The 16672-nt window shown below is 42.9% G+C and overlaps 1 protein-coding gene across 1 annotated transcript in view; it reads left to right on the top strand.

The window, feature by feature from the left end:
• Cdkal1 (CDK5 regulatory subunit associated protein 1 like 1) overlaps nucleotides 1–16672 on the top strand; it is a 651069-nt gene that overhangs the window by 355323 nt on the left and 279074 nt on the right. The window contains exon 8 of the mRNA XM_008826690.2: nucleotides 7740–7906. Coding sequence (XP_008824912.2) covers nucleotides 7740–7906 — 167 coding nt within the window. The remainder of the gene's footprint in view (nucleotides 1–7739; nucleotides 7907–16672) is intronic.

Below are 16672 nucleotides of genomic sequence, written 5' to 3'. Positions count from 1 at the left end.
TCCCTCCCCTCCCCTGCCATCTTCCTCCCTCCCTTCCCTCCCCCTTGCTAACAAAATCTTACTATGTTGGGCTGGCCTCAACTCAAGATCCTTGTGTCTCATACTCTCTGAGTACTGGGGTTACAGGAGTACTGGGGTCATGAGGGTACTGGAGTTACAGGGTGTGCCACCCCATTCTGTGCCTCCTGTTTTTTCTCATCTTGTTCACACTTTTGAAGGTATGGGTCATGTTTGCAGTGGCTGTTTTCATGGCCTCCAATTCTGTCGTTTCTCTCATGTCTATTCCTACTGATAGAGTTTCTTCTGGTTATAACCATCATCAGTGTTTTCTTCCTTGTTTACATGCCTGGTAATTTGGAGGGGAGACAGTGTCAGGTGTTTTGAATTGTACACTGTTGAGCATTGCATTTGCTCTGTTCCTTTTTTTTGGCTTCATTCTTCCATATAGTTAAGGTCCTTGGAAGCAGTTTGATTGTTCTGAGGCTCTTAAGGTCTTAAGTTTTTAGTTTAGCACATCGTTTCTTCTCCATTGACCACGCTGGTCCTTCTGCTTGTGGGAGCTTTAACTGTTCTTGGTTCTGTGTGTTGTTCTAGAAGGGTTTGGCCTACTGCTTTCCCATGTTTGATTTCTGGCCTCAGGATTGTGTTCTCTTTCCTGCGTATACCCAAATCAGTGTTCAGCCAGAGACTGGAGGCAAACCCCCTGGTGCTCTTCGGCTCTGGGTCTCTGTGTCATTCAGCTCCTCCTGTGTTGAGTGCTGGCAGTGCTGCCCATCTCACCTCCAGTCTATCTTGAATGGAACAGCGGCATTAGGCTCTGTAGTTTACCCCTCTCTGCACTGGCAGATGCACCCGGAAGGTCAACTGACAGCTCATTGGTTCCCTCAGGTGTTTCACTCAAGTGTATTCCCACACTGCACCTTGTCTGATGGTTGTGGAGTCATTTTCTTCCTTAGTTTTCCTAGCTTCTTGTAGTTTTAAGATAATTCTTCTGGGGCTGGAGAGATGGCTCAGTGGTTAAGAGCACTGACTGCTGTTACAGAGGACCCGGGTTCAATTCCCAGCACCCACATGGTGGCTACGAACCGTCCTTAACTCCAGTTCCAGGGGAATCCGACGCCCTCTTCTGACCTCTGTGGCATTGCATGACATGGGTGCACTCACATACATGCAGGTAATACACTCATACACATAAAATAAAAATAATAAATAATTTAAAAAAGATAATTCTTCTAACATTTAATGTGCTGTATGTGGAAGTAGAGGTCCTCAACAGTGTTTCCCTTTAACTGAATTTGGGTTGTCATTACCGGGGCTCAAGCTGACAGTTTGCCCTAGGTTGCAGAGTTAGTTCACTTACCGGTATAGGCATTTGCTGTGTGGATAGCTGGCGCTTTAAGACCACCTGTCTCTAAGAGAAGGTTTATTAGTCTATAATTTCCTCTGCAGAAACAGATAGGTTGGAAGGTACAATCTTGCTTTACGGAGCCTTGATCAAGTTACATCTGGGGACAACTGGAAAGTATCATGAATATGTTGCTGTTTGGGAGATCTATTGATTTATTGATTAGATAGATAGATAGATAGATAGATAGATAGATAGATAGATAGATAGATAGAAAGAAAGAAAGAAAGAAAAATTCTCAAACCAGTTAATTTTAAGTTTGTCAAACAGTATAAAAATATAATTAGAGAAATTGATAATTACTAATTGTCTTGTATGGTGGTCTATAAATCAGACTTTCATCAAGAATGCCTGGACCAGGAGGTAGCCTAGGGTAGGGTAGCTTGTCACACCAGGCCAGCACTTGGCTGGATCCATAGCACATAGCCTGCCCCCAAGCTGCATGCACAGAGCAAAGCAACCAGGCACTCTAACTTATGTTTGCCAAGCAGCACTTACAACACCCCTTTACAATATCCCTTCAGGATATCCTGAAGCATATCCTGGAACTAGTGGCCTTGCAGATATCCAATCTAGACTGGACTGGTTTTGGGTGCTTTTGTAGTCAGACAAACTATGTTTAATGAGTAAACTTTTGGTGAAAATCCCTTATTTATGATCTTAAGCCTATGCATAATTGGGCATGCATATGATTAAAATCAGATCCACCATGGGAAAGGACATGACAAAGGCTTGTATTAGCGAAGCCTGTCAATCAAAAGAGCACACTCCTCCCATAACAACCAACTCCTCATGGACCCACAGAAGGAGGCCCCAGGGCAGAGACCAGGGGCCCTTGAGTGAGTTTAACTTAGAGCCTGTAGCTCTTTTGCAGGGTATCTGGCCTGTATTTTTGCATGGTCTCTAGAAGGAATCCCCTGCTACTTGGTTATATGTGTGCACATCTTCAGTTCTTTGAATTAGAAGCCAAGAGCCTGGAAACATACGGTCCAGACAGAGACCACTGGTAACAATAGCAACGGCCAGGAATGGTGGTGTGCTTCTATAATCTCAGTACCAGGAGGCTAACGATAGAGAATATTACATTTGAGAACAGCCTGGGCTACAGAGTGAGACACAATCCCCAAACTCAAGGTTTGGGGACATAGCATTGGCTGGACCTGTTACGATGTTCTCTTTGATAAGATTGTTTGTGCCCCTCCCCCATAAAAATAGAAACACAAGGCCTTTGAATGTCCAGTATAGATTTTGAAATGTCTAATTTGTTCTTAAATGAGTATGCTAAGCAGGCAGGAGACTGTCTCTGTATGTGGTTACTCCACTGAAGAAACTTCCATGATCCTCACCCTTCAGATGCTTAAATAGCAATCATATTTATCTGTGAACTTTCCAAGATTAATTTTTACAAAGAAGGCGCTCATAAAGTTTAATACACATGCCAATCCTTACAACATCCAGAAATAAAAGCATATTATACTTAATGCATATTAAATAAATGTGACAAAGGCCACATGTGATTTACTGTCCTCATTGGAAGAATGGAGGCTGGAAGGGAGTGCTGAGGAGGGTATCGGGACTTAAGTAAGGGAGGAAGGAAAAGGCAAAACATAGGAAAAGAGAACAAAACCTTAGAGAGGGGAGGGGAAGGGAGATGGGCAGATTTCAAGGTGGCTGGCTTAATGTGTGACTGACAGAGCTTCCCTGCCATCCAGTCCCCTTAACTGTCCCCCACCCCTTTTAAATTAATTTCTAGTTAGTATGCAAGTGTATTAGTCACCTTTCTGTTGCTGTGATAGAAACACTGACCAAAGCAACTTATACAAGGAAGAATTTATTTGAGCTTATGGTTCCAAAGGGGCAAGAGTCCATCATGGCTGGCGGAGGAGAGGAAGCTAAGCTCTCACATCTTCAAGCAGGCACCGGAAACAAAAGAGCAACTCCAGATCCAGCAGGGCTTAAGAACTCTCTAAGCCCACCCCCGGTGACATGCTTCCTCCAGCAAGGCCACACCTTGTAAGACCTCCCAAAACAGCGCCACCACCTGAGGACAAAATGTCCAAATACTTGGAGCCTATGTGGGACATTCTCATTCAAACCACCACAGCGAGTATGTGTTTTATTATGGCATCTTCATACATTGATGTCACATTTTGCTGCCCTTTGACCATCAATCCCCCTCATCACTGTTTATGTTTTTTAAGATTTATTTATTTACTTTTGTGTGTGTGTGTGTGTGTGTCTGTGGGGGGGTGCACATGCCTGTACACGTGTGGAGACCAGAACAGGGCCTTGTGGTTCCTCTTTATCATTCTCTGTCCATTCCTTTGAAATGGGGTCTCTTCTTGATCATGGCAACCTGAGCCAGGCTGGTATAGGTGTGTACAGAATGCCTGCTTGTTACATGGGTACCTGAATCTGAACTCCAGTCCTCCTTGACCAGGCAGCAAGTGTGTGTGACAACTGAGCCATCAAGCTCCTAATGGAATAATTGAAGCAATTTATTATGTAGAAGTTTTCCCCAGTGATAAGGCAAAATGCATCACAGAAATACCACTTTTCTAACGGATGAAATCTATCTTCATCTATATTTTAATTTATTGCAGTGAAACTCAGGTATAAGTGGTTATGAGTCATCATCTTTAGAAAGTGACTTTTGTCAAAGTTTGATTTTTCATACAAGATTTTTTTTGTTGTGTAGTATTTTATTGGGGATTATCTTTCTTTTGTTGTTAACCTTTTATGTCTTCTGCTTTTTCCATCTTCTGTGATCTCACATTTCTAGCGAACAGAGATAGGAGCTCAGCTGTTGAAGCTGTTTCCTACTCAGGGAGAAGCAGCCTTGTGTTTGAAATGTAGCCTCATCTGCAGATGCTTGGGGAAGGTCTGATGGCTCTGATGGCTAAACTTTTGAAGATTGGTTTCTCCTGCCCCATGCATCTCACTCCTTCCTAATACCTGAATTTTCACCAAAATTAGTATTTTGAAGGGTGGCAGAAGACCTTCCTGACGATCCTGCTGAGCTTTAGAAAGTCAGATAGAGCTGACAGTTTGTAGAAAATGATGAGCCTGCTGTGCTTTAGAAAGTCAGATAGAGCCGACAGTTTGTAGAAAATGAATGGAATTCAGGTGGAGGAACAGTTTAGGAAAAAGTAAAACATCTCTTGGGAAAAGGAAGGTAGGTTGTCTCCTGGGCCTTTTAATTTTAATCTATTTATTTTTACAGGCGCGGGCGTTTCCTCATGTATTTGTTTCTCTTATCGTTTTTGTTCCTCTTCTCTTTTTGTTTTATGTGTTTGTTTTTCACAGTTCCAGTGCAGTTAGAGCTGTCTGTTTGGCATTGGCATTTGTAACCACTCAGGGCAGCCCCGCTCCTCCAGCAAAAGGGGGTAACGGAATTCCCGTACGTCTGCTACTGTCCCTGCCATCGCCTTCACGAGAGTTAGTCTTAGAAAACAGAAGCTTTGTGGTAGAACTTTATCCATTATGGATGTATAGCACTTTGGGGCACACGGTAGGTAAGGGCCTATGAAAACGAGTACCTGAAATCCTCAAGGAATGAGGCTGTTCAGGCAAGCATGTCTGCCTGTCACTGTGGACCAGGAAATGTGCAGACTACAGCTTGCCCATGTCCCAATGTATGTCCATCATTGGAGGCTGCAGCCTTGAGCTTCCCCAGTGAGTTGACAGGAAGCCTGGCCTGGCAGGAACTGCTTGCTCTGTGAGACTTCCTGGGATCACAAATGTGTGGCTTTTCCTTTACTATGCAGTGGCTTCTATGTGGTGACAGTGTGAGGAATCACCACTCACTAGAAAGAAATGCTGATAATTTCACAATGTCCAAACTCTGCCAAGAAGATTCATAGCAGATCTGGCACATTTTTGGTTTGAACTGGCTGGGGAGGATGCTTAAGGCCTGGAGTATCACAGGTACCTACCCTCTCCTGAGTGCCTTGGATTTCAGCAGGCCACTGTTACCCAGAGCGTTTTAACAGCTTTGATCTTAGAGACATTGGCTGTTATTCCCATTGTTTCTGATCTAGTGTTACAGCTGCTTCCTCTCTGTGTGACATAATTTGGAGTTACAGCCCGCCAGGGGGCTGTTGGTCTCCACCTTTGCAGTTTAGGAGCAGACTGCTGTTTACTCCAGTGATGTTATTTCCACTCCTGTTTGGGGTGATTTTCCCTTATGCATTCATCTAACAACAGAAAGACGCTGTGGGAGGAACTTGCTTTGTTTACATAAGGCATACGTGGAGCCATTTGGGTAGAAAAATTATAAATTTAAATTCTGTTCATTTAAAAATATTCACATTGTGCTGCTGAAATGCCAGTAGCTGGAAAATCATGGATGATGTCCTGTTTTAATAACCTCTTTGAGAATGTTTTAAAGTCTGTTTATGTTATGTGGCCATCTCTTTTCCTGAAGGTTATTATTACTATTATTATTTTAAAGGGGGTTGTATGAGCTGGGCATGAAAGCTCTTGCATGTAATCTGAGTACTCTGAGAGGCTAAAACAGGAAGATAACCATAAGTTTGAGGTCAGCCTGGGCTACAGAGTGAGTTCCAGGCCAGTATATGCTACTTGAGATCCTGTCTCAACAAAAGGGCCACAGATGGGTTATATGAGTACAGTTATGTGATGGCATACATAACTTTGAAACCAAGATGACAGCATTAACTGTAATATTTTTAAAGAGTATCTTTTATTTCGTTTGTGACTGTTTCATATGTACATACAGTATAGCTTGATCATACTCACCCCCAATTTCTCTTCTCCCCACCAGGCCTCCTAACATGTCTGCCTCCTACTGTCATGATCTCTGTGTCTTTGTCCCTGTCTCTGTCTCTCTCTCTCTCTTCTGGTAATCCAGTGAATCCAATATAATGCTGCCTGTTGGAATGCTGGCTCATGTTTTGGCCTGGCCTTCTACTGGTCAACAGCCCGTGCGTTTCCAAGTGCAGTGACATGTCATGTCCAGAAGGTGGCCTGTCTGAGCACTCCCCTCAGCCTCAGCTCTTCCCTTCCTTCCACCCCATCTTCTGAGATGCCTGGGGGTAGGGAGGTTGGTGCAGTACTTCTTTTTGGATCTTTCTGAGATAGGGTCTCCCTGTAGACCAAGCTGGCCTGGAGCTTGCTATGTGGACCAGGCTGGCCCATCTCACAGAGATCTGCCTCCTGAGTGCTGGGATTAATGGCATGCACCACCATGCCCGGTCACTTCGGCCATTCTTACTTGTACTATGGGATCCAAAAGTATTTTCTCCTGGTTTTTAGAGGGATATGATTATAAACTGTAAATTTTTGTGTATTATTATTATTATTATACTTTTAGAGAAAGGTCTCACTCTGTAGCCCAAACTAGGCTGGGGCTCATTCTAAATCTTTTCTTAAAAAAATTTGTGTATGAGTGTATTGCCTGCATACATGTATGTGCACTCCTGTCATGTAATGCCCACAGAGGTCAGAAGACAGCATTGGATCCCCTTGAACTGGAGTTACTGATGGTTGTGAGCTGCCATGTGGGTGCTGGGAACCAAGCCAGGCACTCTGCAAGAGCAGCCAGTGCTCTTAACCACTGAGTCCTCTTTATGTCCACCTGGTCTTGCACTTGTGGGATTTCTATGTCTCAACTTCCTGAGTGCTGTGTTACTGGCTTATACTATGAGACCTAATTCAAGCTATTACATTTGAAAATGTGATTGTTATAACAGTAAAAAATATAAATACACTTTCCTAGGACTGATAACATGCAAGATTGTTTTCTCACTCGGCCTTGTGGTTTGTGCAGCAACAGTTTTTCTAAAGATTGTGATAAAATGAGCATGATTTTTAATTGAATGGAGACAGAATGGTCGCCACAGGAAACAGGTTCCTTATAATTAATAATTTTGAATTAATTCTTAACTACACGACATTTTTCCTTGGGTTGGTGACAAACTGATAGTGAGGTTACTGCGGACAGTCCTGTTCTGTGGAGGGACTGTTTTCCTCCCAGGGCTTATGGTGCTCAATAAGTATTCTCTGAGGTGGGGCTGAAGCTGCAGCTTCCGTCAGAGTCCTCTGGAGGAAGCACCATTGAACTGATTGGTTGTGAATGTTAATCACTCTGTTGGACACACTGCTAATTTATGGCATTGCTGAAGCTCTCTGGTGTTCATAAAATGAACTTAACCCATTGCCACAGAGGGATAAGCTGCTTTCTCTGTACAGCTGAATGCCCAGACTGCCTGGCTAGCAGTGTTGAGAAATACTGCGTTCAGAAAGGTGAGCAGCTGCATGGGGGAGGAAGTGGCTGTGCCATAGATTTCTAACTGTCCCCTTCACTTCACAGAGGGTGTTTGTGAGATATGGCTGACCAGCGAAGACACTGGGGCCTATGGCAGAGACATTGGCACGGATCTCCCCACACTCCTGTGGAAGCTGGTGGAAGTGATTCCTGAGGGAGCTATGCTGAGGCTGGGCATGACAAACCCACCATATATTTTAGAACATCTGGAGGTAAGGAAAGCCCCCCCTCATGTGCTGACACACTCTCCAGCCGACCATGCGGCACTTCAGGATCATCCCAGGAGCTTTGTTTCCAACCACTTTGACAAGTATCCTATGTTACCAAGACAGAATGAGGCTTGCACATCTCCTCTCTTATTCTGTCCCCTTGTTTTTACCTCTTTCTCATTTTATTTTATTTTATATTTAAAAATTTTATGTGTATGTGTTTCGCTTACTTGTATGTAAATGTACTATATGTATACAGTGCCCAAGGAGGCCAGAAGAGGGCATTGGATCCCCTGGAACTGGAGTCATGAATGGTTCTTAGCCACTATGTGGGAGCTGGGAACCAAACCCAAGTTCTCTGCAAGAGCAGAGCTCTTAAGTGCTGAGCCATCTCTCCAGCCACATCATCATTAGTTTCTGAAAATTTTACTTTATTCTATTTTATGAATTTATTTTTTGAGATAGGGTATCACTATTTAGCCTGGCTGGCCTGGAATTTTCTGTGTAGATGAGGCTAGCCTCAAACTCACAGAGACCTGCCTGCTTCTGCCTCCTGAGTGTTGAAAGTTAAAGGCAAGCACAACCATGCCTGGAATTTTATTTTTACATATGTGTATGTTTTTGTGTGTGTGTTTGTGTATGCCACTTGTGTGCAGGTACCTAAGGAGGTCAGAAGAAGGCATTGGATCCCTGAGAGCTGCAGTTATTGGGAGTTGTGAATCTAGGGACTAAACTTGGGTCCCCTTAGCAGCAAGAGCATTTAAACTCTGATCTGTCTCTCCAGTCTTGTCCTCTCAGTCAGTCGGTCAGTCAGTCAGTCAGTCAGTCAGTCAGTCAGTCAGTCAGTCAGTCAGTCAGTCAGTCAGTCAGTCAGTCAGCCAGCCAGCCAGTCAGCCAGCCAGCTAGCCAGTCAGCCAGCCAGCTAGCCAGTCAGTCAGTCAGTCAGTCAGTCAGCCAGTCAGTCAGTCAGTCAGCCAGTCAGTCAATCATTTTTGTGTATAAGTGTTCGCCTGCATGTATGTAAGTGCACCATGTGTGTGGAATGCCAGAGAAGGACATAAAAATGTGTTGGAGTCCATGGAACAGGAGTTACAGATTGTTGTTAGCTGCCATGTGGGTGCTGGGACCTGAACCTGGGTCTTTTCAAGAGCAGCCAGTGCTCCTAACCACTGAGCCATCTCTCCAGCCCCATCCAGTCCCTTTTTTAATATTGCTTAAATGCTCAGTTCTTCTCACCTTGTCAGGGTTTTTTACTGTCTTCTTCATGGTCCATTGGTTTCTCAACATATAAATTTTGTTCCCATTTGAGAATTGCGAATATGTTGCATGAATTTTGTAACCAACAGTCAATATTTATCCAAACTGCTTTAACTCTCTGAGGATTATGCCTCTTAAGTGTGAAGATGATGTCTCTTACTCTAGAGGTAGTTAGGGGCGAAGTAGAACCAAAGGTATACAGAGCTTAGAACTCTTCCCTGGATTTGTCTGTGGTCCCTGTGAACCATGGAGGGGAAAGGTCCTGAGGCCTTGGGTGTATCTACACATCAGATCCTGGCCCCAACTAGAAAAAAAAGGACATGTCTCTGAGGAGAAAATGCAACTATTTCCATGAAAAAGAACATTCCAGCATCCATGGTTATTATCAGAGAAGTAATTGCTGCAGATACAGAGTTTTGGACTTCAAATCTAAGTGCTGTTCAACAGTCACATGTAAGGTGTGAAACAAGTCTATTTTCCATCAAGGGTTGTCCTCTTTGTGCCTCACTGGGGCAGAAAAATGATGCTCTGAAAGCAAATGTAGTTTCTAAATAAATATTTAAACATTTCAAATTGATTTGGCGCGATGGCTCAGCAGTTAGGAGCTCTTGCAGCTCTTGCAGAGGACCTGAGTTCTGTCCCAGCATGCATATTGGGCAGATCACAATACCTGTGGCTCCAGTTCCAGGGCATCCAGCGCTCTCTTCTGGCCTCCACAGGCACTCCTCCCTCCACATTCATGCTGCATATACTGACACAGACACATAAGTAAAAATAAATCTATGAAAATTGTTTTCGTTGATTGGATTTTCGGGCCAGTCAAGCTGTGTTGGACAGCCCCCTGAGCACCGTACCTTAGGAATCCTCCCAGCTATCAGCAGCGACTGGTGGTTGTGCATGTGACGGAGCCCTGCAGCAGCTTCTGTTTTGTTCTCCTGTGTTCCTCACGCCATCTTTCTGTAACGCTGTATGATTTGCTGCTAAAATTGGGCACTTCATTCAGTGTCAGCTGATTATGAGTTGCTATTTTAAAATGAGTCACAAGCATATCAACTTTCACTTAACACTTTGACTCAACACTTGAAAAGTGAATGATTTCCGTTAAAATCAGCTGTGGCAGTCTGGCTGTGTTTGCAGTAAATGTGAGGTGAGGCCTGCAACCTGAAGGCTCGATGATGCGCCAGTGCAGTAGATGGGTCTTCTCTAGGAGGGGAATTGGAATCCACTCCTATGCAGTTGATGACGGCGTGCCAGTTCCATGGATTGGAAGGAAAAGTTGGTCTGAAACCTGAAGACCTGAGGTAGTTTAAGCTAGGGAAGTTCAGACAGGGAGGGAGTAAACACAGGAAAACGTGCACAGTTGCTCCAAGGTGATGAACCAAACCCTTCTTGGAGTGAGTCCAGCATTTTAATTGATGGCGAGATTGTGGCAGCAGATGCTGCCTTCTAAGAACGTCTTAGTGCTGTCCAACTAAAGTGGTGGATGAGTTGTTGGCCTCCCAGAAGATGTTCTGTCAGACATCAGGGGAATTAACAGAGGATGTCCAATGTAACTTTCTTCCCTATGCGGAATGACATATTTAGTTCAGAGATCGTAAAGGTGAGAGCAAACTCTCGTTCTTTCAAAATTTTGTTTTGTTGTTAATGTCTGTCATTCTTGGGGGGCAGGTGTCTTGTGCATGCTGGGCAAGCACTCTACAACTCAGCCTGCTGCATCCCAACTCCTAATGATAACAGGTTCTGTCAGGACATTATATCCTTTTATTCCTCACTTTAAAATTCATCTCTGTTGATGGACACCTAAGTTGATTCCATATATAGTGAATTCACAACAGTGGTTGTGACTAGCACAGCAATAGATAAGGATCTGAAAGTATGTCTGTGGCACGCCAATACAGAATGGTGTCTCCAAATCGTGTGGAAGTTCTGTTTGTAGTTTTTGAGGACTCTCCACCAGCAGAACACATGGGCTCCTTTTTCTCCAAGTCCTCACTAGCATTTAGTACCGTTTGTCTTTTTGATGCTAACCGTTTGGCAGGGACAGGATTGATCTATGACTATGATCCTTTGACCATCCAGTCCCCACTGAGTGCTGGTCTTTACAATGTCCACATGTTCCTATTCTTTGAGATTTCCAGATGCCTTAAGTGAGATCTCAGAATACATTAACTGGGCAAGCGGCATTGGGAAATGGGGCCTTGCATGCTGGCTCAGTCTCACTCATCAGAGCTTCTGGTGCGGTGCCCTGTGAGGGACTGCCCCCAGGTCTGTGCTGCCCTCTGCTCAGGCTTCACCCCTTCACTTCTGCAATGTGGCCTCACCCACGTTGAGTCTTTTCGAATTTTAGGTTAGCACACAAAGTAGTGGTTTCATTGTGGCATCCTATGGGGTTTTAGCCAGTTATAATAAAAAGAATGAAATTACATCATTTGAAAGAAAATGGATGGAACTGAAGGATCTCATGTTTAAAAAAAAAAGTCAGATCTAGAATGGCCCATATGGAATTTGGAATAAATGGTGCTTGGGAGAGGAAGGTGGTCTTGGAGGGAAGGCTTCTGGGAACGAGGATGGGGCAGGTGCGAGGGAAGGACTGTGAATGAAGGGTGTTGGTGTTCATGAACACTGAAATGTTGTGTGTTTTCTCATACAAACTAGGTTAAAATGCGAACAATGCATCTATTTGGTCTTTCCCCATTTACTGTCCTCCCCTTGAGGCAAGAACCTTATTACAACATCTTATTAAACTGCCTTAGACAACAGTGGTCCATAAATAAGTATAAAAGAATGAATGAAGGGAGAGAGTTCTTCCTAAAACAAATTGTATAATGTTCACCGTATAATCATAGGCATCAGAGTGTAGCGCTGACCAGGAGAATCAGCAAAGGGTGGGGACATAAATCGGCTTCAAGGATGAGAGGACCCCCACAGTAAGGCAGTTTCATGTGTACTTTACAAATGGAGTGTGCTGCAGGCTAAGGTATCACACCCATGACTAGGCCATCCAAAACAGCACAAGCTTACAAAGCATGTTTGGAAGTAAGCTCTTACAGACTCAGTCCTTTGACAAGACCAGCACACCTTGATGGCACTTATTCTCCTCTGGTGCGCATCCATCTGTGGTTGACAGAGACATGTCCTGTGTGATGCAGAAGGTATCCAGGGTCCTTTCAGAAGGGAGCTCAACTCAAGATGCTGACCCTCGTGCCCAGCAATACATTGTCCGACTCAATTTCCCTCTCTCAGCTTAGTCCACTTGACAGAAATTACTTCCCAAGAACTGCTGAGCTGAACTCACCAAGAGGAAAGAGAAAAGGGGTGGGGCGCAGAGGGTGGCCAGGCGATGAAAACATAAAGAAACAGCCGTACAAAGTGGTGGGTTTCTTTCAAACTGCAAGGGATAAAGGGAACCGGCTCTTGAGGTAACCATGAGTCTTAACACCCTCTGAGTGCAGATTTCTTGAGAATGTTAAGGGTGCAACTTGGGCTTCTTGAGTTTCTGGAAGATGCTTCACACCCCAGACTTTAATTACAGAGCTCCCAGCAGGCTTCTGCCTTTGTGCTCTCTCCACAATAACCTGACTTTTCAGAGTTTTCAAAACACTCTTAGAGTCAATCTCTACCCTCACTTTTTCTCTGAACAGTTTAAAGGGAAATTTACTTAGAGCACCCCAAAGTTCCTCCTGCTTTTTAAAAAATTATTTATTTATCAACCACGTAATTAGAAGAAGCATTTCCTTATAACAGCGTTAACATATTCAATAACAATTTCCTGAGCTAAGATGCATCTCTTTCAAAATTGGCTGTAAATTTTTAGGTTTACAGTTGATTATGTGGAAAAACAGATCAGTTGAGAATGTGTCTTTATTAGCTCTCCATAAGAATAGGCTTTGTCAGGAGCCTGGCATTCTGTTTGGCACTTTATGTAGTGGGTATTAAATGCATACAGAATAAAAAGAACCATGTGTCATCATTAGCAGGCAGACGAGGAATAACATTTACAGTACAACTTTTAACTTATGCCTTTAACAATATGATTTATTTTAATAATATAACCGATGGAGATCTCAAACATAAATATAAGGAAAACACCATGGACTTGAAGAAGCATAATCATGCATATATATGACACTGTTATATTTACATATGATAATAGAAACAATATATAAAACAGTGAATAAAAATGTTTTCCCTTGTCTTAACATCTGCTGGTGTGTCCCCAGTGCCCACAGGCTGACAAGTTCTCGGGTATGTTGTTCAGGGCCCTTAAAATGCTTTTGCATTGTCTCTCCACTCTCTTGTTCCTTTAGTACCCTCATAATACCATCTGTGTAGCTGGAATATATATATGTATGTATGTATGTATGTATGTATGTATGTCTATATATGTATATATGTATGTATGTATATGGTAAAAATTAATACTGAGGGTTTCACTATATCTTGCCCCATTCTGCATGACGAGTTAATAGTGATATTAATTGAACATGTATTTGCTGTTTTGTGTTTTGACTTAGTCCATTGCCCCTTGAGTAGGAACTGGGAGGGTTTTCTCTGTTGACTTTCATGGTGATGTTGCCCGTGAAGTAACCCTGACTGTATAGTCAAGAACCTTTTGAATTTGGTCACTCACGGACTATTATTGCTGAGTCTCACCCTCCTAGTACTAATTCAGACTGAAAATGACACACGTAAGCCCAGCAAGGTTTGATGGGACCAGTGACAGTGACAGCGGCACTGCTGAGGTAGCACCAGAGGGCGGATGCTTTTGTTTGAGACTGAAAGGAATAGTAATGAAATCCTCACAGTTTGTCCTGTGCTGGATGTTTGTACACACACAGATTGCTTTCCCACATAGCATCGCTTTTCCACTTTGCAGTAACTAGCCCTGCAGATGTTTCTGTCCACATACTGCTGACTGAGAAGCCCAGTGTGAAGAATATCGCGTGACTGGCCAGTCCACACAGCTAGATTGCTGCTGACCTGGCTTTTAGTTTTGTCTGACCATAAATACTGTCTGCTGCCACACTGCTTCTTAGGGCACTTCTCAGACTCCTGGAGCAGACCTGGTTAACCCTGACTTATGACACAGCTGTTGTCTTCAGGGAGATAGCGCCCTGTTTGTCTCTGCATTTCAGTGCCTGGGACACACACACAATGTATTCTGAATGATGTGGTGGCTCTAAGTTTAACTTATTACCTGCTCCTCAGACGCACGTCTTAGATGCTGACGTAACCTCACATCTGACCTGCTCGTCTAGTTTGTGATTGGTTGACACGAATGTCTCTTGCTTATGAGTTTCTCGTCCCAGATGTTCTTGTATTTATTTGCTTTATGAAAACACCACAGTGATAATATTTTTTTTCTTTTTTAAACAGTGATTTTGCTCTGTAGTCCAAGCTGGCCTGGAAATCACTTACGTAGCAGAGGCTGGTCTGGAACTTGCCATAGTGTGCTCTAAAGCAAATAAGTTTCTTGTGTGGCTGTTGAAGTTGTAGGGTATCGAGACCCTTAGCTTCATCCCTCTTTTTAACTTTAATGCTATGTATAATCTTCACTAAGAAACAGCAGGGGAGGGAAACATTGGAGGCGAAATTAGAATCAGTTGATTTATCTTCGCTTTAATTTTGTGGATTGGCTAGAAAGGAAAAGTTATTAAAGCTGTTGACTAGTAAGGAAAATGAGAACTTTATGTATATGAGTGTTTTACCTGCACGTAAGTAAGTATATCACATGCATGCAGTGCCTTTAGAGGCCAGAAGAGAGCATCAGATGTTTTGGCATCTTTGTTATATATTTATTTATTAACTTATTTATTTAGTATTTTAATTTTATGCGTATGAGTGTATTGCCTGCATGTATATAAGCACACCCACATCGTGCAATGTCTGCAGAGGGCATCAAATCCTCTGGGACTGGAATTATGGATGTTTGTTAGTCACCCTGTGGCTTCTGGGAACTGAATCTGGATCCTCTGGAAGAATAGTAAGTGCTCTTAACAGCTGAGCCATCTCTACAGCCCCTTTATGAATGATTTAAAGTAACAGTTACTTTCCTTTAAGAGACCCATATGTCTTACAATTGTGTCAGAAATTTAATGATTCCCTTACAGGTTCTGCAGAGTTAACCTGCATGGTAAGGTCTTCTTGTTAAGAACTTTTCTTACATTCAAGTTATGAATAAAGCAACCTATACCTTTTAAATTTTAGGTTATTTTTGTAAAAATTTGTAGGAACTAGCATTCGCCTAGATATTGTACTACATTTGATCTCTTGATTCTTTTATGTATAGCACTGCTGAAGGCCTGTGCTTAGTAAGACACTTGGCAACACAGGTTAATGCAAACAATGGTATTTTAAATGTTCTCTCTCCATTTGGCTCAGAAATATTTCAGTTACTACAAAAATCAGCCTCCTGCTACTCTGATATCTGTGTGTTTATGTCTAGTTAAGCGACCTTGCTCCCTAACCTAATTGTCTGCTTTCCAGATCGCATGTGTCTGGTGAAAGACAGTGGATAGCTGTCAAGGACTTTATTAATTTATGAACATTAATAATATATTTGGCTTGGCAGACTGCTTAAAATGCCTCATAATTTCAGAATAACAGCAGACTCGGTACCTGTTATACTTCTCTTTCATCAAAGCAATTCAGAATTTCAAAGCTGAACTTAGCATTCAAGTGGGATTTTTGCAACTACCCCCGCATTAATACTTTCCAGAATAGAAAATTGTATAAATAAATGTATAAATAGATTCTGTACTATCATACACTAAATATTTTCTTATTTTTAACAATTAAAAGGATGTGTTCAATAAAAAGATAGAAAAATTGTTTATTTCTGCTCTCAACGTACAGCTTTGGAGTCATGTATGATTGGAAGTGATTGCTAGACCCACTCCTTGCTGTGGGAATCCACCAGTGCTCTTGCTCCGCCTCACTCCAGCAGTCACAAAGAAGCTTCAAGAGGAATGAAACCCCCGAAGTGGGGAGAAAAGTTAGTGCCTATCTGCAAATTGTGAGGGAGAGGAGAGAGAAAACTCATCAGGACAGCTCATACCCGTGTGTATGTGTGTGTGTGTGTGTGTGTGTGTAGATACATATAGACACATTAACACACATATATATATATATACACACATATGCACACACATTCATATATATATATACACATATGCACACACATTCACATATATATATATATATGAACCCAAAACGGACTGCTTAAGTGGAGGAAAAGAACCAGAAGGACATGAAGTCATGGGGTGGGGAGGGTAGTATGCCTATGTAGAATGGAATGTATGTATAAAAATATCATTACCAAAACCCAGCACTTTATATGTGAACTGAATTAATAAAGTAAGTTCATCAGCATTTTTCGGAGCCTGCTTCTCAGAGCTGGGAGCGGCTTTCCCTGAAGGGATGTGGTGGGTGGAAGGGCTGGCCCTTCTGACTTGCTATCTGACTTGACTCCTCCTGACCAAGGTTGCAGGCCACGCCCAACTGCACTGGCTC

This window comes from Nannospalax galili, unplaced genomic scaffold (genome assembly GCF_000622305.1).
Source record: "Nannospalax galili isolate Female #2095 unplaced genomic scaffold, S.galili_v1.0 scaffold412, whole genome shotgun sequence".
Taxonomy (NCBI): domain Eukaryota; kingdom Metazoa; phylum Chordata; class Mammalia; order Rodentia; family Spalacidae; genus Nannospalax; species Nannospalax galili.
Note: the sequence above shows the minus strand (reverse complement) of the source record. Positions and strands in the feature narration are given on the sequence as shown.